The sequence below is a fragment of the Alligator sinensis genome, unplaced genomic scaffold (assembly GCF_000455745.1).
Source record: "Alligator sinensis unplaced genomic scaffold, ASM45574v1 scaffold257_1, whole genome shotgun sequence".
NCBI lineage: Eukaryota > Metazoa > Chordata > Crocodylia > Alligatoridae > Alligator > Alligator sinensis.
Genome location: NW_005842263.1, coordinates 667625 through 690618, shown reverse-complemented (window position 1 = coordinate 690618; position 22994 = coordinate 667625). Strand labels below are relative to the sequence as shown.

The window sequence follows — 22994 nt, the reverse complement described above, 5'->3', positions numbered from 1 at the left end:
CCCAATGATCCAGCCAGTTTTCTGTTGACCTCAAAGTCCATTCATCCGACCCATATTACCATACCATGCTTGCAAGAATGTTGTGGGAGACCGTATCAAAACCCTTGCTAAAGTCAAGATATATCTACCGCTCTCCCTGCAACCACAGCCAGTCATCTCATCATAGATGGCAATCAGGTTGATCAGGCATGACTTGCCCTTGTTGAATCCATGCTGACTGTTCCTAATCACTTGTTTCTCCTCCAAGTGCTTGGAAATGGAATCCTTGAGGACCTGCTCCATGATTTTTCCAGGAACTGGAAACCTGCAAGCTGCAGTCTCCACAGCACCAAACCGGGACCTGGGTGGAAGCCCCGAGGGTAAGCAGTCCTGCCTGGAGACACCTCACAGACGCAAGCAGATGAAGAGCTGGCAACAAGACCTGTGTAAAGCAGCAAGTATTCACTTCAGATTAAGCTGATTCGGCGGGACAGTGATTCAATCTGATGTTTTGAATTGCTGTCCAGATTCTATTCGGCCAATTCGGAGATTCGGCCATAGACTATAATGGGGCATCACTAAAATACCTGTAACTGTCATTTTTTTTGCAGAATTGGATGAAAACAGCACAGATGGTAGCCCCTTTGGAGAGCATGAAGCCTGCCAAGTTTCAAGGAGATAGGTACAAGCGTTCTGTGAAACTGCACCTCAAACTGTTGAAAGCAAAACTCATATCACTTGTGTGTGTTATGGCAGAGCGGGATGAAAACAGCAGGTATGGTCCCTGCTGATGGTAAGGAACTCAGAGAAAGATCAGTCACTGGCCAGCTACAGATGTCAGTATCAGAGCAGTCTTTCCCCCTCTCAGCCTTTTCCATATATAGAAGATCACTCCATCCCCTTCCCTCTTCTCAGTCTATTTGCTACAAACCTTCCAAATCTCCCCAAAACGATTCAGAGGCTTCCAATTTGATTCAGGCCTTTTAATGGGTCTCCCAATTCGATTCAGATTCAGAGATTTGGCCACCGAATAGGGCCAAATCTCTTCCGAATTGAATTGGCTACCAAAGCTTCGCACAGCCCTACTGGCAATGTCTCTAGCATTGCAACATCCTCCAGACATCTCTACAGGGCTCTTAAATCTGCCACCTACCTCTTCCTGCTCTCTTTTCAAGCAGACCTTCCCTAGCAAACTCCCCTGTAAGCTGGCCTGCTCCTTGGTACTAAACAGTTCTCTTTGTCCTGCTAACCTGCTTCCTTCTCACTAAGCTGGCAATGAAGGAAGGTGAGAGAGTTTCTGGGCAAGCTCCCCAGCAAACTCCCTACTCCACTCTGGTCTCTAGTTAAACAAGGGAATTAAATAAGGGACTTAAGTAATGATCTAACTGCTGAGTTTTAACTACATGCACTAAATATCTAGGTTAGTTCAGGACAGTCGTAAGCCAAGAACTTCCATAGTTTAGAAGCTCTAAATGAACTACTCCACGTTTCTACTTCTTCCCTCGCTTGTCCCATTTAAACGGGGTTTCTGTAGCTCTCCACCAGCTTTGGTCATGCGTATCTTCTTCCAACTCCTCCTCTCGCCAATATTTCTCTCCATCTAATCTTTAGTTTTCCTCTTCCCCTTCTCCCTGGTAGTGCCATTCTGGTAGCTTCTTTTCCCATGTATTCTTCTGGACTCCTTTGAACATGCCCATACTATGTCAGTCTTTTTTCTTGTACTTTCTTGGATGCCTCCACTATTTTTACCAAACCTCTGAAGTAAGTATTCCTCACTTTATCCATCTTCATCACTCCACACATCCATCAGAGAATTCTCATTGGTTACATTCAGTCTCCTTTCTTGAGGTTTTTTTTAACGGCCTTGGATCCACATCATAATGATTTGGCAGAGATTTTTACAGCCAGATGCCCTTCCTAATGCTAATCCTCCCTCCAGGCTTGGGACCAGCACTGGATGGGTAGAATTGCTCATCCATGGCAGAGTTAACCTACTCAATATACAGTACGTAAAAGGAAAGATTGTTGGAATATTTCTTCCATGCCGTCACCAGTCTGTCATTTACTCAGTTTTTGTCTTAAAACAAAACTGTTTTTGTTATATTGTTATCTTGAGCAGCAACTCAAGTTTTGTTCCCAACTTGATTCATGTCTGCAAGCAAAAATCTTTAGCTCAAGTTAAGCTAGGCTTTAAGCATGAGCAAGGTGGCTTGTGGGAAGCGTGACTGGTTTTGAACCAATCATTTGAACACTGCTAGTGATGATGCTAATAATATAGTTTAGATTATGGTTTATGTACAGTTTGGGTATGTAGAGTTTAGATTATGGTTTGTATGGGATGGTTTGGATAGGGATAATCCTGCCTCAGGCAGCGGGTTAGGCTAGATGACCTCTGGAGGGCCCTGCCAACTCTACTCCTCTATGACTCTTAATTAAAGAATTTATCTTAAAGGCTCCGCTTCAAAGAGGGGAGTGACAAACTGACCTGTGAACTGACTTGCAAACTGCCCTGTTTGCTGTCCGTATTCACTCACTCTGCATTGGCACAGCGTTCTACTCAGGTCAATTTACCTTGTTGGAAAGGTTAGCTGATACTGCTTCTAGTACCCAAGCTATATCATGGAGATCACTGTGGTGTCTCCCCACTGCATTTTGCGCCATAAAAACATCACCAGTGACATGCATACCTCCATAAAGTAGGGCACAGTTTCTGCAAATAAGTGCTTGAACAGAGGTGGAAAAGATATCTATCTGCTTTGAGTGCAATTTGTGGCCTCATCCTGACCTACTTTGTATCTGTCACTTGACTAACTTTATTTTCCACCAGTTCTTATACATACACATGCAGCAGTTGGACCGTGGACTTGGCGGTATTCTGTTTTCCCAACTGCCCACAGAGTAACATGTGGAAGAGACCTCAGTCCTACTCAACGTCAGCCAAGAACAACAGTTTTTTGCGGTTGGAAGCATAGTTAACTCCAGTTCGGTGCTTAATCCTCTTGCAGAGGGCTGTTTATTGCTGGATATAGTTTGCCAAATAAATCAGCCAGGTCAGAGACAATTGGTATACACTGCCCTTCTCACTTGCTCTGACTATCCATGCACCCTGTGCCCAGTCAGACTCATTCTCTTTTCAAGATTTTCTTTAATGATAAAGATATAGCAATAACCCAACATGAAATCTTGCCCAAGTCTTCCCTTACCCTGACTGCCATCCCAATTCAAATATGCTCAATCTACCACCTAAATTCTTCTCTGCCTCAAAGCCAAAAAACAGCCCAGTTCACTTCTGAAGCTGCATCTCCCATTTTATTCCCAGCAGCTTGAGGACCTTCCATGAAGCACTGATAATAGTCAGCAAGTGTTCTGGCATAAGATCCCCATCAAAGACAGATCATTTAAACCCTGGGCAAACACAGTTTGTCTTTCTTACCACTCTGCTACAGTGATTGCATGCCAGACCTGGTCAAAGCACAGGACAGGTCAATATTGTCAGAAACTAGCAGAAAAAAAAAAAAATTATAGGCCACTCTTCTCACTGTGGTCAAACAAGCTTCACGCGCTGTCAATCCAACTTCACCTACCATTTTATGAAAAGCTGTACATTTTCAATGAATGATAAAGTAATCTGATTCTAATCACCAGTAAGTAATTGTTACTGTACTCACAAAGCAAAATCACATGTATTTTTGTTAAGGTCAAGGGGTTGCAATGATCAGATGTTAAAAGGACATTTCAGAAAGAGGTGGATGAGGAGCTAGTAGCACTCAACTTCTGCAGTCCCAAAATAGATGGCTAGCTCTGCTAAAGCAAACAGCAATAAACAAAAAAAACTGGATATTTTCATTAGGAATTTTGGATTCACTTTTCATTGAACAGAGACACCTCTTATCACTGAGAGCTGTTGCTTTGGTCCAACTGTCTTTAGCTTCAGGATTGCCTTACACAAAATAATTTTATAGTTATCCTGGCTTCCTTATATGCTGTGGAATTGCAATATTCTGAGCCTCAAGGTCTAATGGATGGTGCACTGACCATTCTTTATAAACTATATTTGTTATCTAAGTCTTGATGAGTTCAGCTGTGTGCTTATAAAATAGTATATTACATAATGAATCAATCAGGAGCTCAACAGACCTCTTGAAGTGAGGAAGTAATTAGCATGTTAAAAGGCACGCTCTTAAGGGATATTTACCTAGGTAACACAAAGGGAAGCTTATACATTTTGAAAGCTTTTTTAAATGCTTGTTATGATTGGCAGGGAAGCATAACGTTTTGGGTTAGAAACCTAAATACAATATACCCAAAAAACCCCATATTTGTGACTGTATGTTAATATGACCTAGAAGCTAAACACAATGCCCAGTGCAGAACCAAAAAAATAGGGCAAAAAGGACATTAAGAGGTCATATAGTCCAACTCTCTGCTCAAGGGAAGATCATCCCTATCTAAACATTCCAGATTTGCACCTTACAGGCTAACTAAATCAGAAATGTATAAGCTTTCATAAGCACTATCTTACTTTATCAGATGCTATGAAGGAGCAGAGCAGTAAGCAGAGCTTCTAAATAGAAGTAAGTGATTAGAATAAAAATGGTAGGAAAGGGGAAGGAAAAAGAAGGAGACACTGCTGGGAAAGGCAAGGTGGGTAGGATAGAGAAAAAACAAAGCATTTAACTCATTGAGGGACATAGGGCTTATAAAAACTAATCCAGGTAATGAAATAAGAATCTGCAGTCTTGGTTTAAACCATTCTTAAAATGCACTCCAGTCTGTGGATGCTTTCTTGTTCTGCAAACTCTGGCACAGTAATAGGAACTAAAACTCTTAACAGACACTGGCTCTAGAAACACAGGAAAAGATTAGTGCTCCCAACTCCTGGGAGTCCAGGCCAGGCAATTTTAACTTATCAGCTAAGATCCACAAATCTGGCACCCCAGGATTTCCCACTGTCTCTGCCATTGTCACCATGAAGGAGAGAGTTTCTGGCCAAGTTGACTCTTATCCTATTCCCATATGCCACTGGAACTGCCAGCTATTTAAAGGACACTATAGATTTCCTAAAGAAACTAGGTTCCATCGACAATCCTGTAGCAAACTCCATATTAGCTACCACAGGTGTCACATTTCTGTACACTAACATCACCTGTGAGGACTGATTACAAGCCATAAAGAGCAAGGTTCTCCAGCAAGGTCACTGTTTCTATTTCCATTGCACCTTCCTGCTTTGTCTTTACACACAACTATTTCAGATCTGGAGAAAACCTATAGCTAAAAACAGATGGTACTACCATCATTACAGCTTCTGTGTTTCTGGACATGAGGCCTAAAAGAAAAAATACTGCATTGAATATGGAGAAGTTGGGAGTTAGGATCTGTCAAGGAGGCAAAGCCGGTAGCCTTCAGCAGGGGTCAAACTAAACTCCTCTCTGATAGTATAGCTTCTTTGTCTTCCGCATAATAGATTGTTTCTTAACAAACCAAACATTCTGTTCCTTAGTGCAAGGGTGTCAACCTAGGGTACACACCTCTGGGGATACTTTGAGGGTAGGGACAGACATTATACATAAACCGGTTTAAGTGATCAGAAACTGGTTTAAACCTGTAAGAGAACAGATATTCAGTGCACATAAACCAGTTTGAAAATGGCTGAAACCGGTTTGAGATAAACCTGGTTGAATGTAGTATCAGACTTAACTGAGTTGGCTAAAACCAGTTTAAACAATGTCTGTCCCAGACCTCTTGCTGGTTTAAGATAAACCAGACACCCCCAGCATCCCACCATGTTCTCCGGACTAGGCAGGGCTCTGCTCTACAGCAGGGCTGGGCCCTCCCCTCTGCTCCCTGGCCAGAGCTCCTCCAGCACAGACTTGCAGACACAGCGGGGTCTGCTGGGTTCCCCCTGCCTCTCTCCCCTTTCACCACTTGCTGCTTAAGCAAGGATCCCTCCCTCCTCTCTCCCACAACACAGACAGCATGTGATATGCTAGCTAGTGCTGTATAAGGCTCTGGCAGAAACTACAGACACAGCAGGGTCTGCTGGCTTCCCCTGCCCTATATCCCTTCACTGCTCAAAGCAGGAAATCCCCCACTCCCTCCCTCCCATCTTCCACAGCACAGTCCCCAGCCCCACAGACCCTAGGCATGTGGTTTGCTACCTAATGCCAAGAGGTGTCCGTCTCTCCAATTTCATTGCGACAGGCAGGCAGACAGAACAGGGCTTTTGCAGCTAATCAACAAGTCACTGGGTAAGCTGTTTAAGAAGAGTTTGAAATAATGGGAAAGAGGCTATTGTTTTACTAATTGGGTGATAAAGACTCATCAGCTTTGGGCTACTTTGCTTGCCTGTCAGTTTGCTGCAGACAGTCTGACAAGCAGGGAGAGAGGATTCAAAAGCTCCATATCAAACAGATGCATGCACTGCACACCCCGCTCCCTCTTGCTTCAGAGTGCTAGCAGGGGTCTGGGGGATGCTAACTCTCCCACCCCTTGACCAGCCAGTGGAGCAAGGCTTGGGATGGTGCACACATCCGAATAAGAAAGTCCTGTTGAGGCCTGGCCATGCCCCCCTAAACTGAACTCTGTGCAAGGAAAAGGCGGGCTGCTCTAGCACCCCCTTGCTTTTAGCCTGAGCCACTGCAGGCATGTGCCTGAATTTTCTCAGTCCACAGAGAATGTCTGTCCCACTTTCCAACTGGTTCAGCCTAGCCAGGTTAGCCTAAACTGCAAAGGCTGAATCAATTCAGGCTCAGGCTTTTTGAATGTCTGTCCCTCGCCTGAATGGTACCAGGGGGTATGCAGGGGCGGAAGGAGTTGCAGCACCGCCACCCCGCGCTGCTGCCTCACAGGAGCAGGGCTGCACAGACGCCGCACTACTGCTCACCATGCCCCCACCCCCCACTTGTCATCCAGCTGCTCACCACACTTGTTAAAAAGGGGTACACTTATTTAAAAAGGTTGAAAACCCCTACTTTAGTAGGTTTTCGGTGCTCAACAGCAAACAAACTAGCACCTTACCTTGCACATCTTAGCATTAGTATTTATCTTTGATCCTTATTTGCCTCAATAAAATCAGTGATTCAGAAGTAGGTATGTCATTTTTTTTTACATAAAGAGTGTCCCCACTCTTTTGCTCACTTTATCCTTTCCAAATAACTGATTATTAACTACCAATTATCTAATATACTGAAACCACCTGGTTTAAATAATAAGGCTCAATTTATATAAATGAGTGATTCTAGTTTTTCTTGTTCATTACACAGGCAATTAAAATAATGTCTTTTCTTCAAGATCACTGATGCCTTGATACATTTTATTTTATTATTTATTCTTGAAGCGTTTGTGTTAATTACTTCTTTAAGACTGATTTGTGCAGAGACCAGCACAAATCAACATCTCAGATGTTTGGGAAAGTTCAAATGGTTTAGGGCCATTGCATTTCTGGTTAGTTCAATTAAAGTAAGCAGTGTCATATTGGAAATTCCCTTTGAAATGAACCGTTACTCTGGGAGTATTCCAGTTATCCCAATGATTTCAGTTGGATGAGTAAGTACTTCACAGCACAAATGAGGGCAGAATCAATTCTTTTGTAATTGGGTTCATTGCAGAGAGCTGGCTATTTGCCTGGGACTGTGTATGTGGGGTTTGGGGTTTTTTTAAACATACTTCACTTTTTCAGGATAAACTGTGAGCAGTAAGTTTATTAAGTGGATATTGGTATGATAAGGGCATAAGGAATCACACTTGCAACAAACTAATTTAGAAAACAAAATTTGAAAACAATAAATTAACAGAATAAAGCTTCAGTTCTAAAATGTGATTACACTGAAACTTCTGCACTAAAAATCTCTTTTCCTGAACTCTGCTATACAATTTGTTTTAACTGCAAAGCTCGCTGCAGAAATGTCTAAACACAATTGTTTATTTAATAAGCATATCACAGATCAAATAAATCATTTGAAGCATCTCCTTAATGTGCCATGCAGTTGTATGTATTTAGAGCATCTAACTTTTCATCATCATATTTCTGCAACTTAAAGATCTTTCGTGCCTCCAGACCTTGTAACAGCATTTTGAAATTTAGCAGTGAGTACACTTGGCATCAGGGAGCTGCTTTTATCAAGTCTTATGCAGATCAGTGACGATCTGGCTGTACGCATTGGGAACTGCTGAAAATTGCCATGTTTCATCTGTGCTTTATTAACACTTATTCTTAGTTTGCTGCCAAAAGTTTGACCATTCTACTGCCTGCACCAGTCAGGTCTGTCCTTGAGTTGGGGCAGCATAGGGTCCCTGGGCCCAGGGTAGTCCACTTGTCAGGCCTCAAACCTGGCAACCCCTTGGGGTTTTCAGCCCAAGCACAGTCTAACAGACATCCTGGCAGGGTTCCATTGTAACCCTGGATGTTGTCTTGGATTTGGTGAAAGTTCACTGAACCAGAGATATTTTGAACAAAACATTTTAAAGAACCAGCACTTTCCATCAAAAGCTTGTTTCGAATAAAAAATTCCAACCGGCAGAACGAGCCCTGCTTACAACCACTGTGTCAGCCAGGGTAAATCAGACTATAGAACTGCTAACAGCAATTCCTAAGAAGGGTGCTTTGAGATTATTTCAGGGTACCATGGGGTGTGCCATGTAATGTTAGCATCGTTAGTGCATAAGCATGAATCACAAGATAATCCCAGAGATTTAAAATAGAAATCCATAGTGTCAAAAACATTCTGAAAGGTTGTGGTCATTCTGAGTTCTATACATCAGAAAAAAACACTATTATTTTTTCTTGGCCAAAAAACAAGTAAAAACAAAGAGCTAACGTTTTCAGAGGGGTGCCTTGGTACTAACACAATGAAAGCCAACACACATTCTGAAAGATAGTGCCTAGTATCTAGACCAGTGGTTCTCCACCTTTTTTAGACTGTAGGTACCCTACAGAAAGGCCAGCTCTTAACTTTTACTTGTTTTTCTGACTACAGAAAAATAATAGTGGAATTCTTCTATTGCAAGGGACTTGGGAGGACCACAACAGGGTTTTCCTGTTTAACACTATGGATTCCTATTTGAAATATCTGGGTTTTTCTTGTGAATCATGTTTGCACACCTGAGAGTGCAAAGATTACTTGGAATCCTGCAAAAGACTTGGAAGAATCTCAAGGCACTTTATGGCACCCTGGTTAAGAATCACTGATGTAGACAGTAGCCAGGCAAAAGGCTGGCCCTCACTACCCTAGGACAGGGGTTCCCAAAGTTTTTATGCCATGGCCCAGCAAACTGCGGCCCAGCAATCACAGCCGACTGTGGCCGGAATTTCCAAGTGGAAGACAGGTAAGGATTCTCCCACCCTCCCAGGCAGGGGGGGTGGGCCAAATCCTGCGCTGCTGCGGGCCCTGCAGAAGGAGCCGCGGCCTCTCCGCCCAGCACTGGCAGGCCAAGGCTTGGCAGTCCATGGCTACTTCCAGTCTGGCAGCCAATTGTGCTGCAGACTGTCAGCCGACCTGCAGCTGTCCAGGGATTAAGACACCCCCCCCCCAAGATAGCCTCACTGTCTCATTTCTGGTGTTGAAGCATGTGCTGGGGAGCAGGCACAGAGATCATTGCTTCATTGGTAAAACAGCTATCTACTGTAGAAGTATGGATGTACTGCAGACTGACATAAGCTGGCTACATCACTGTAAATGCAAGAAAACTGGGCTCAGTAACCAAAGCAGTTTGATTTAGATGTCAAAGTGGGGAGTTTTGTATGGCACTACTTCAGATCCAAAGGACCAGCCTGGAGGACTGCCATTTACATGAAAAAAGAAAGCAGGAATAAACAACAAGGAAGAAACCATGGAAGTGGGATCCATTAGAAGATGCGTAATCATTACCCAAGGGAAATAACAGAAACTCCTCCATAGCTTGGAACATTTAAAACTAAACCAATCCACACACAAGGAAATGCATTGTAATTAAATCCTGCTTGGAGAAGGAAATGCTGTAGAGGAGCTGTTAGCCCTAGAGGAGCTGTTAGTCCTGTTAGGACTTTACCATTTTCTGATTTAAAAATTTGCAACAGTTAAAAGGTGCAACCAGCTATCCCTTTTTGGTTCTGAGATGCCACCTACTGGCCTCAGACAGTAACAAAAGGGAGCACAAATTCAGGATTTAATTCCTTCTATTAGAGCAGGGGTGGGGACAAACTCCCTGGTCCCCTGGGGCTGCATCTGGATTTGTGGGGCTCTTCATGGACTGGATCCAGACTATGAGGAACCCTGTGGGTCACAGCCAAATCTTACCCCCACTTCTCCCACCCCCAAATTCTCAGCCCTTCTAGGAGCCTCATAGGCCAAATGATACGACTTTGGGGGCTGGAAATTTGTCACCTCTATTACAGGATTTCTCGTCTCCAAGCCCCATTTAGAACTGCTTCAGGGCCAAATTAAAAATAAATTCCTTCCTTCAAACCTGGTCCATCATGTCATTTACCATGCATTTCCATACCCTTAGGAATTTAGATTGAAACCATCCTAAAATGAGAAATGGGAATTTCCTGAGTTAGCAGAACCACTGACATGAAATAGCACACATTCCATAAATCTATCAAGGGGAAATGACATTCAAAGAGAAAGAAAAAGGAAGTCACGGTCAGCATTTATAAATTGACAAAGGCACACAGATTTATGAGTTTGTAATGAAGAGACATGACATTTAAGGAATGAGTTACAACAAGATGCATATTCTTCTTTTTTCCTCTATAACAATAAATAAGGATTTATGACCCTGTGAAATACGAAAAGCAAATTATTAGGACAATAAGGGTCTTAGTTCTGCTAACCGACATGACCTTTCTGGACCATTAAAGCAGCTTGTGTTAAAACTTCCATTAAGCCGTATAATAAATTATGCATGCACTGTCATCATATCGGCACATAGATGAGACAAACTGCAGTGCTCTGAACACATCTAACATATTTTCTTTTCAACAGGGTTGGAAAGTTTTCTTAATAACATTTTCTAAATAATCCCAGAAACGCACTGAGAGCATTAAAATGAAAAAGTGTCAGAATTATACAGATATTCCAAAGACTAGCAGCACCAGCAACAGCAGCAACACCACACATGCAAATGCACCTAACATTAGAAATGGAGACTGATGAACAAGGAAGCGTAAGGTACTGGTCTTGGTCTGAGTACCTCGGGGCTTGTCTATAATACTGCTCAAAACCATAGTTGGAAAAAAGTGACAGAATAAAGCCCATGCACAGATATTCCCCAACAGCCTGTGTGCAAAGGGAGCATGACCACGCTTTAAAAAAGATCTAACCAGTTTAGAGGACTTATAGATTTGGCAATAAACTTCCTCCTAAAAGCAGGGCGTTTGTATTCTACTACTGCAGAATTACTGGATTCACCCTTTATGCATACCTGTACTCTAAAATCTAATAAACACTTTAAAAAAGTGCCTAGCTCTTATGGTCCTGGAGATAAAGTTAAATGGCTGTTACACTAGTATAAGTAACATTTTGACATCTGCTTGAGCTTGCCGAGTTAAAAACGGATTCAGAGGTGTGAATTTCGCAGCCCCCGCCCCCTTCCCCCCGGGGTTTAGTGGGCTAACTTTGTAACATCAAGATGATAATCATAATACAATAATATGGTCACACTAGGGGGAATGCCTTACTAGACTTGGTGTTGGCTATGGGGGAGGACCTGGTAGGGGAGCTGCAGATTCATGGTCACCTTGGGGACAGTGACCACCAATCAATCAAATTCACCATACGGCGTAGGGCAGGCAAGATAACTACAGTAAAAGCTGTGTTATCCAGCATCCCCCGGGAATGGTGGATGCCAGATAACTAGATATACCAGTTAACTGAGCGGCTGGAACAGACGTCCTTGCCTGTTCGGGCCGCCGCTTCTCCTGCTGTGTCTGGGGCATCGCCACCCCTCCCGCAGCATCACCGACCTTTCTGCAGGCCCTGCAGGACAGGGAGGCAGGCCCCGTGCAGCCTGCTATGCCCTGAGCCATGGGGGCTCAGCAACGCAGGCTGCTTTCCCCCGGCCTGTGGGGGCTTGGAGAAACGGGAAGTGCCACAGTGGGCACTTCCGGTTTCATTTTACCTTACAAGCCGGCATGCTGGTTAATAGAACATGCTGGCTTGTAAGGTGCCAGATAACGGAGCTTTTACTGTAGTAGGGTGGAAGTGCTCGAATTTAGGAAGGCTAACTTTAGTGTGCTTAGGAGTCTAGTCAATGACACACTGCAGGATAAGAGTATTGGAGAGATGGGAGTCCAGGAAGGGTGGTCGTTCCTAAAGGAAGCGATCCTTTGGGCACAGAGGGAGACTATCCCAGTACGAGGGAAAAGGGGGAAAGGAGCCAAAAAACTTCCTTGGATAAACAGAGAAATCCAGGGGAGCCTAAGGGCAAAAAAGAAAGCATATAGGCAGTGGAAGCAGGGGAAAGCTACCAAGGAGGAGTATACCTATTTGGCCTGCACTTGCAGGGAGGCAGTTAGAAAAGCCAAAGCAACTACAGAGCTGAGGCTGGCAACACAAATTAAAGACAACAAAAAGTCTTTTTTTTAGGTATGTAGGGAGGAAAAGGAAGGTGCAGGGCAGCATAGGACCCCTAACTGAACAAGGAGGAGCAATCAGTGACAGACAGGGGGGACAAGGCTGAGCTATTCAATGAGTTTTTTGCTTCGGTGTTCCTGAACAGGGGTCACGATAAGTCTCCTAATGGGTTCTTAGATGGGCATCAGAGGGACACCAGCCTACTAAGTGTTGACACCGACTTGGTGCAGAGTCATTTGGATGGACTGGATGCGTTCAAGTCAGCAGGCCCAGATGAGCTGGATCTGAGGGTACTGAAGGAATTGGCCAGTGTCATAGCAGGACCACTGGCACAGCTGTTTGAGCGCTCGTGGCGCTCAGGTCAGGTCCTGGAAGACTGGAAAAGGGCCAATGTGGTCCCTATTTTCAAGAAGGGGAGGAAGGAGCAACCAAGTAACTATAGGCCAGTCAGTCTCACCTCCATCCTTGGAAAGGTCTTTGAAAAGATTATGAAGGATCATATTTGTGGGAGTCTAGTGGGAAAAATAATGCAGCAGGGAAACCAGCATGGATTCGTAGCAGGTAGATCATGCCTGACCAATCTGGTTTCATTTTATGACAGGGTCACAAAATGCTTAGACGCAGGAGTAGAGGTGGATGTTTTCTTGGACGTTAGCAAGGCCTTCGATACAGTATCTAATCCTATTCTCATACATAAATTAAGAGGCTGTGACATAGATGTTTACACAATCCAGTGGGTGGCAAATTGGCTTGCGGGGGTTGCACCCAGAGAGTGGTAGTAGATGGGTCGGTATCAACCTGGAAGGATGTGGGTAGCGGGGTCCTGCAGAGTTTGGTCCTCGGACCTGTACTCTTCAATATCTTCATCAGTGATTTGGATGTGGGTGTGAAGTGTACTCTGTCCAAGTTTGCAGACAATACTAAATTGTGGGGTGAAATGCACACTCCGGAGGGTAAGGAACAATTGCAGGCAGACCTGGACAGTTTAGAAAAGTGGCAGTACACAATAGGATGCAGTACAAGGACAAGTACAGAGTACTGCACTTAGGGTGCAGAAATATCCAGCACACCTACTGGTTGGGAAGTGACCCTCTCAGCAGCACAGAAGCAGAACGGGATCTTGGCATCATAGTGGACTCCAAGATGAACATGAGTCATCAGTGTGACAAAAACATCAGCAAAGCTAACAGCACTTTATCATGCATCAGCAGATTCATGACAAATAGATCCAAGGAGGTGATACTTCCCCTCTATGCAACATCGGTCAGACCGCAGTTGGAGTAGTGCATCCAGTTTTGGGTACCGTACTTCAAGAAGGATGTTGATAGACTCGACAGAGTCCAGAGGAGGGCCACTTGTATGGTTAGGGCAAGACAAGCCCTATGAGGAGAGAGTGAGGCCCTGGACTTCTTCAGCCTACAGAAGAGAAGGCTAAGAGGTGATCTTGTGGCTGCCTACAAATTCATTAGGGGGACACAGCAAGGGATCAAAGATGTTCTGTTCACCAGGGCACCTCTGGGGTAACAAGGAACAATGGTCACAAATTGACAGAGCAGATTTAGGTTAGATATCAGGAAAAACTTCTTTACGGTAAGGGTGGTCAAAATTTGGAATGGGCTTCCAAGGGAGGTGGTGCTCTCCTCTACCTTGAGGGTCTTTAAGAGAAGGCTGGATAGGCATCTGGCTAGGGTCATCTGACCCCAGCACTCTTTCTGGCCTAGGCAGGGGGGTCGGACTCAATTATCTGTTGAGGTCCCTTCTGACCCTAGTATCTATGAAATCTATTACATTTTTTAGCTATTTCATTGCAATTGTTTTACCAAAATATTGAGCTAGCATGCTTGTTCCACATTTGCCGACTTCCCCTTCCACAACTGAAGGAGCTGGCCGAAGTTATTGCAGATCCTCTGGTGAAACCCTTCCAAAACTTGTGGTGCTCTGGAGAAGTCCCTGAGGACTGGAAGTGGGCCAATGTTGTGCCCATCCACAGGAAGGACAGGTAGGACGACCCAGGTAACTATAGGCCAATCAGTCTAACTTCCATCCTAGGGAAAATCCTAGAAAAGTTCATCAAGGAGTCTATCTGCAATAAGCTTGCACAAGGTAAGATTCTGAATGGCAGCCAGCATGGCTTCGTTGCAGGCAGGTCTTGCCTTACCAACCTCATCTCTTTCTATGACCAGGAAACTCGCCACCTGGACATGAGAGAGCAGGTTGACATTGCATACCTTGACTTCCAAAAGGCCTTTGATCTAGTATCTCACAATGTCCTTGCAAGAAAACTGGAGGATTGTGAGCTTAACTCCAAGACAGTCAGGTGGGTGAGAAACTGGCTGCAGGATAGGACCCAGAGTCGTAGTGAACGGATCTGTCATCCTGGCAAGAAGTGGGCAGTGGTGTCCTGCTGGGTCGGTGTTCAGTCCAGTACTTTTCAACATCTTTATTAACAATTTGGATGTGGGGGTGAAGAACTCACTGGCCAAGTTCATGGATGACACCAAGTTATTGGGAAGCATGGTCATGCTTGAAGATAGGCTACAAATACAGGCAGACCTAGACAGACTAGCAAGTTGGCCAGGTCTGAATCTGACAAAGTCCAACGTAGAGAAATGTAAAGTGCTCCACCTTGGGACAAGCAACACACCTACAAGCTTTGCGGCACCAAACTGACAGGCACCATGAATGAAAGGGACCTGAGGGTAATAATAGACCACAGTATGAATATGAGCTGGCAGTGCAATGCTCTAGCCAGTAGGGCAAAAAATACTCTGGCATGCATCAACTGATGCATCTCCAGCAAAGCTAAGGAGGTGATTCTGTTTTACTCAGCACTGGTGAGACTGCAGCTGGATTACTGTGTCCAGTTCTGGGTACAACACTTTAACAAGGATGTGGACCAGCTCGAGAGAGTCCAAAGAAGAGCCACCCATATGATCAATCTTAAAAAGGCAAGCCATATGAGAAAAGGCTAAGTGATCTGGGACTCTTCAGCCTGAAGACTGGGAGGGGACCTGGTAGCAGTTTACTGCTACACTAGGGGAGTACATCAAGGGCTCAGTGAGCAACTGTTCACCAGGGCACTCGAGGGGAAAACCAGGAGTAATGGCCACAAACTCCTGGAAGAACGATTCAGGCTCAACATTAGGAAAAACTTCTTCATAGGGTGTCCAGACTATGGAATAAGCTCCCTCCAGAGGTGGTGCAAACACCTACCCTGGAAATATTCAAGAGGAGACTAGACAGTCTGCTGCGGTCACCTGACCTTCAGTTATCTTTCCTACTTGGCGTAGGAGGCTGGACCCGATGATCTTCTGACGTCCCTTCCGGCCTTAGAATCTATGAACTGAACTGTTTTTTTCTCAGGCTTCTAGGCTTTGCCACAGGCCCAGGACAGATTTTTTCCCATTCCTGTTGCTATAGGTGTCAAAGTTTCTTTTTGCCTTCCTCAAGAATCACCAGGTGTTAGCTGTATCTAGATCTGGGGATTTGTCTGACATGTGTCGATTCTCCTGCTAAAAAAACCCAAAGGTTCCTGTTTAAAGAGTTTTGCTTCTCTACTCAGGGTTAGACCAATCATCACATTTAGGATCAGGAAGGAATTTTACCCCACAGTCAGATCAGCATACAGGCAGTCCTTCACTTACAACGTTTCCCACTTACAACCTTTATAAATTGACACCTTGTTTCGATTTTATGATGTCAGTTTCGACTTTACAACACTTGATCCGATGTAACGCCACGCCAGTGATCCAATGCAAGATGCACCGCTCAACGAACAAGTTCGTTGCTCATCTCCCTGGAAAACATCTGTCCAAATTTCCTTGGACACTTTCTTTAAAAAAGCACACAAGACTCCAGAAAAACCTGCAGTCAAGACTCCTGAGAAAACTCCAGCCAAGAACCCTTCACAAAGTCCAACCAACAGCCTTTCAAAAAGTCCAGCAAAGCCACCTCAAAGAAGTCCTTCAAAATCAATGTGATTGCTATTTACAATATAAATACATTAGTGTAGCTATATAACTCATCTATAATTGACTGAGTACAAAATTCTGGGGTATTTTTGGTGAAAATAGGGTATTGGGACTTCATTCAGGAACTAATCCCCCATTTATAACATGGTTTCTTCTGAGAAAATTGGTTCCGAGTTACACTGTTTCTACTTAAGAGGCAGTTTTCAGGAACCAATTGTGTCGTAAGTCCAAGGACAGCCTGTAGATTGTGTGTGTGTGTGGGGGGGGGCGGGGTTGCCTTCCACTGTAGCCGAAGGCATGGTATGCTTGGCTCTCGAGTGTATTTTAACAAACTACTATGGTCTTTGCAGCAGCAAGACACTAATAGTGTCCTCATCACCCTGCATTACCTGTGGTAATTAGGTTGCTCTTGATGTTTTGGGCCAGTGGTCCCCAACCTCTTTGCCCCATAGGCTGGATGGGCAGTGCCAAGTGTGTCCATCAGGAAGATCCAGCCAGTGGACTCAATCCTGCAGGCAGGGCTGGTACATAGCCTGACCTTGATCCATCTGCTGGCAGGGGGAGGAGCAGCCCTGATCCAGACATGTGGGTTGGGGGAGCTGGGGCGGAGCATGGCAGAGCATTGCACAGCTGGCCCAGGCTTGGGGCAGCTGCTGCTGGCCATGGAGCCCAGGCACGCCCTGCTGCAAGCAGCCTGGACTCCACAACAGGAAGCAACCACCGGCAGCTCTGGACATATATGGCAGGCAGTCAAGAGGCTGCAAACAACTGCAGTGGGCTCTGGAGCCCCAGCACTGGCAGCAGCTGCACACACGCCTAAGGGTGCATGGCAGGCAAGAGGCTGGGGCAGTGCAACCCTGGCCCCTCCCCACTGTCCAACTGCAGCTGCCACCTGGCAGCAACGAGTCAGGTTCAGGCTGAGCCAACCTCGGTGCAGCTGTTTGCAGCCTGCCTGCTGCGAGCAGCCCAAGTTCCGTGGAAGGTGGCAGGGCCTGCTCAGAGCCAAGGCCAGCTGTGGCAGGCAGCTGAGAGGCTGCAAGTGACTGCACTGAAGTCTGCAGAGCCCCTGCCCAGCTCATTGCTGGCAGAGGAGGGGCTGGGGTTGTGCTGCCCCGGTGCCTTCCCCACCACGTGCGCTGAGGCGCGCGTACAGCCACCACTGGCCATGAAACAGAGCCAGGGCTCCCGCTCCGGACCTGGGTGCAGCTGTTTGCAGCCTGTCTGCTGCGAGCCTGGGCTCCACGGCCAGGGGCAGCTCCATGTGCACCTCAGGACATGTCACGGAAAGGGCCAGGGCACTGCAACTCCAGCCCCTACTCCGCTGTCTGCCTGGAGGTGTCCAGGCACCCACCACCAGCAATGAGGATCAGATTCCTCACAGCTTCCTCTCCTCCCTCCCCCCCCCCCAGCTGCACCACCCTGGCCCTGTCTGTCCCTGGCACACCAAGTCAAGGCATTGGTTGAGGATGGGGTGTTTTTGGCACTCTGACCAAAAACATTATCGACCCCTGGTCTAGTGTAAAATAAACTGAATACAATATCAAGACAGACAGATTTATATACATATATAAAATTTGTCTGTCTTGATATTACATTTAGTTTAATGCAAGTGTGTGTGTGCGTGCGTGCACGTGTGAAGTGAATATACACACAATTATTGGGAGATCATCTTTATACATATAGCTATCAATTACATTAAGCATTTTTGTATTTAAATTGATTACAAAAGTAATATTTTATATTTATCTGCCACTGCCAGAATATTCACATTTCTGCAGAATCCAATCTACTTTAAACATTTGGGTTCTCAGTTCAGATGCCAACAGCTCTCTTCATAAAGACTGATGAAGCAGATTCTTTGCTGGGAAGAACCAGCATGCAAAGACCATCCTAGTGAGAACAATGGGAGGCAGAGGCAAAGGCAAAAGGAATGGTGGAAGGGAGAAGTGTTATTACCTCACTCTTAGTGATTGCTCTTGTTGATATCATTTTGTCAATTTTTTTTTCAGGGAAATTCCAACCATTAAGATGTTTCACAAAAAAACTTTTAAAGTACAAAAATAATTCCAGCCTCCTCACAACACTCAAAATTCTCAAAGTGTTCAATCTTTATTAAACAAGTCTCCTTAGAGAAAAGGTCTCAATGATGCAGGCTTTTGTCTAAAACATTTTAGGTATAGCAAGTTTCACTAACTACCAGTTCCCACCTTTCTGTCACTCAAAGAATTGTCAGTTATAAAAACATTTGCCCGAATATTTGCAAGTAATATACAAACAGAAGCAGTTTACAGATAATTCCACAATCCAAATATTTGTGTTCTTATACTAGAAAAAAATACCATGTTTATTTGAATCCAAGATGAGATCCACATCCCCCCTCCCCATTTAACACTGGGGGGGGGCGGCTCTTCTTATATTTGAGTATGAGGTGAGGGGTTGGGGTCAGTCAGCTCTGGAACCAACCTGGGGACCTGGAACCACAGCAGCTGCCTAACTCCTCACTCCAGCCCCACTCCAATCTGCGACATGGAACAAGTGGCTTCTCCAGCCCCAGCCCAGTTAAGCAACAGCTGTTGCAGTGATGACAGCTCCAGCTGGGCCTGAGCTGCTGCCATCATTGCTGCTACTGGGACAAGCTGGGGCCAGAGCAATTATGTGCCCTGTGCCCCAAGCTGAAGTGAGGCTGGAGCCAGAGAATAAGTGTGTGTCGGGGGGAGGGGGACAGAAGGGGGACAGGGACAGAAGTGATAAGGAAAGCAGGTGGCAGGAAGGACTAGGCAGGGAGAAGGGCAGGGAGCAGAGGCAGGGAGCTGCGGGAGCAGGCAGTAGGGGGCAGAGGGGGAAGGAATGGTTGGAGGGGATAGGAAAGGCAGCAGAGGTCAGGCTGCTTGACCTCTCTGCCTCATCTCCCTACTGCCTTCCTTGCCTCCCCCACCACCTGTTCCTCCTGAAGCAAGGTGGGGGGCATACAAAGTTAAAGTGACCCTTCAACAATTACACTCTATGTATGAAAAATTATAACTAATGAATATCATTATTGGGGGATCATCTTAAATTCAGAGTTGTCTTGGATTAAGGTAAATATTGTATTTCAAATTATGCTGTTGATCAGAAACAGTGCTTAAGGTAAGAGAAACACAATATTCATTTCTGACTTCCTGAGTGTTATTTACTCTGGGTCCAATCCTGCAAACACTTAGGATAAAGTGATTTTACTCACACAAGTAAACTTACTAACAAGCAATTGAAGTTTACAGCATAGGGTCTCTTTGACTTTTTTAATAAGTCACATATTACCATAGAAGAAAAACAGGAGACAGCAATTCTCAGACTGTAGACTGGTCTGCATATACTTGTCAAATGGTGCTAGCTTTTGGGGGATCCCTTCTCTTAATGAGGGTGCTTAGGAGAATGCAGGTCATCAGTGATCGTTTACTCAAAGCACACACACAGGTGGGTCACAATTTATTGTGTATATGTATTTTACATTTTATTTAAATCTATGCTTTATCTCTACATGCCTTTGAACATATTACAAAGTACAATCCAGAACTACAGATGGTGGCCTATGTGCCAATTCTGACCCTGCAATGTTTCTGCACAAGCTTACCTTCACTTCATCAGGACTACACATCACTATAGTAGCTAGTGTTTGCCAACGTAAATCTCTGTCATCTCGGTGCCAGATCAACCCTACACAGTGGGTTGATTCTGCCTAATACACTTGGGTTTGTGGCAGCAAGTACAACAGGATACCAAAAATATGAAATTTTTGCCAAATACATGCCAAAAGACCCTTAAAATATTAAACAAGATTGTCAACTTTAAAGACACATTTGTCTGAAATTTAACCTATTGTAATTAAAAACACCAATTTGGCTTTCTGCAACAGAAAAGAAATAAAGGGAAAAATGTATTCCTTCCCCTCCCCTGTGCAACCCCCAATCTGTTTATTTCGTGCTGCTATGGCCATTAAGTTCCTCTCCTTGTGTGGGTAATTCACATGGCAACAAGAAAGGGAAAAAAAAATCTTAAAATCAAGAGAACTGCTAGGAGTAACAAGCAGGTGCAACATTTCTAACTACTGTAACTTATTTTAGCTTTGAATAGATTTCAACTTTATAGCCTTTTAAAGGCATCCTGAAAAAACATATTAGAAAAAGATAAACAAGTTAACAAAATAATGTCGTGCCAAAATACTATACTGCCAATAATATAACTTACCAGTATGATAATATCTCTTGAGCTCTGTGCGTCTGATATCTTTTAGTTGATTATATTTTTTCCTTTTCTTCTCTTTGTCAGGGGGACACTCCTTTTCCACAGCAAGCTTGCAGCTGTCTTCAGAAGAACTGATTTGCTCCAAGATGACTTTACTTGCATCATCTTTCCCAGCCTGAGTCTTGGAAGCAGCTTCTGCATTTTGTTTGGTTTGCTTTTTCTTTTTTAACCTAGGAACCAAACAGAACAGTGAGATGCAGCCCTTGACTAAGAACGGAATTAAGAATCTTATTTCTCCAAATGAATTAACTATCCCATACGGATATTCACTGGAATGTTATATATGCATGCTTCTCGGGTACATCAGCAGCTCAGTAATTAACCAAACAGTATCTTAGGCTATATTGTTCAGTCATCAACAACATCATTTCAAGGGCATCTTCTCTTGAACTTTAAAAAAAAATATCATCAGACATCATGAGACTAAAAGGTCACATTGTTGTTCTCCAAAAGCATATTCTCCTCTACACACAGAAACACTAAGGAGTGGAAACAACAAGGCATAGATAATGTTTTCAAGATGAGGCATAGTATAAAATCACAAGTCAAAATCTTTATGTATTATAACACAACAGCTGAAGTTATAAATTCAAAGTCAATAGTCTCTGCTTCATGAGGTAATTTGTTTTGACATAACACTTGTTATTTTAATTCCATTTTGTTCAAGGTTATTTATCAATGGCCACTCGTACTGCATTCTCGGCATGTTCTTAAACTGCCCTCATCACCGTAGAATCAGGGTGCCTTTGAGGAGTGCATTAAGCAACGTGACTAATATCTGTTAGGACTATTACTACCTACATGATCCTGGGCTTCCCCTGCACTGGCACATAGCAAGCTCCTATGCCTGGGATGCCCCCTTCAGCTAACGGCTTCCAATCATGCGGGTGCACCCGGTCACACATTCAATTAATGGCATCATAGGAACCAGCCCTGAAGTTATTACACATTTTGGGGGAATAACTTTGTGGCATATTCCTTATTTTATGATGTCATTAATTGCTTTAACGTGTGGCTGGGTTACAACTTAAGACGTGCCTTAAGTGCAATGTGTGACCAGGGCCTAAAAAAACATATCCGAAAGGAGAGAGATGCAGCTGCTTCACATGCTCAATGTGGCTAGGGACAGGCATTACACATAAACCGGTTTAAGTGATAAACCTGTAACAGAACAGACATTCAGCACACATAAACCAGTTTCAAAACAGCCAAAACTGGTTTGATATAAATCTGGCTGAATGTAGTATACAAGATTTAACTGATTTGGCTCAAATCAGTTTATGCAATGTCTGTCCCAGACCCCTTGCTGGTTTAATATAAACCAGACAGCCCCAGCATCCCAGCACGCTCTCTGGGCTGGGCAGGGCTCTCTGCTCCATCTGCAGGGATGACCCTTCCCCTCTGCTCTCTAACCAGAGCAGGGACAGGCCCTAGCAGAGAGACTGCCTTAACGGGGCCATGCCGGGCAAAGTGGGCAGGGAGAGGGTTAATTCTTTCTTCCTTCCCCCACCACAGAAGGGATCAGCCGGTCTTCGGGGAGCAGAGGGGAGAGGGCTGCAGCAGTGGCCCCTGGAGCTGCCAGATCCCCTGCTGCAGGGAAAGGACAGAGGGAGGAATTAACCCTTCTCCCTGTCCCCCTTCACTTTAAGGGGGCCATGCTGGGTTGGTTGTCCCACAGAGTGGGGAGGGAGCTCTGGTCCATGCTGGGGGGACTCTTCCCCCTGCTCCTCCTCCCAGGCCAGGGAGGGGGACTCTGTGAGGCACTGAATAGGGACTCCTCCTCCTCCTCAGCTGAGCAGGGTGGGGAGTATGAAGAAGGGTGGGGGGTGTAGGGACCCCCACATACTCCACACATGGCATACAGCCCCCGCTGCCGGGCAGCAGGAGCAGGCGGGTTCATCAGGGCACTCGTGCTCGGTGCAGGCACGGCTCCAGCCAGCGCTGTGTTGGGGGAGAGAGTGGAGCCTGCTTTATACCCATAGCGAGAGCTGCTGGGATAAGGCCAGCTGCTCTCCCTCCTGCCATGCAGTGCTGGCCAGTGTTGCACCTGCCCAGGGCATGAGCGCCCTGACATCCCCGCCTGCTCCTGCTGTCAGGCAGCGCTCTGTGCTCCCGCTGCCCCTCCGAGTGGAGGAGGAGGGGGAAGAGCTCCCCACAGCACGGAGCAGAGCCTCCCCCTGCCTGGGGGAGGGGGGGGGGGGGGGGGGAG

At 45.1% G+C, this 22994-nt stretch overlaps 1 protein-coding gene across 2 annotated transcripts in view; it reads right to left on the bottom strand.

Moving 5' to 3' along the window:
- NCOA7 (nuclear receptor coactivator 7) overlaps positions 1–22994 on the bottom strand; it is a 123013-nt gene that overhangs the window by 52986 nt on the left and 47033 nt on the right. For both annotated transcript variants that reach the window (XM_025209004.1, XM_006027722.3), the window contains exon 4: positions 20729–20955. In XM_025209004.1, coding sequence (XP_025064789.1) covers positions 20729–20955 — 227 coding nt within the window. The remainder of the gene's footprint in view (positions 1–20728; positions 20956–22994) is intronic.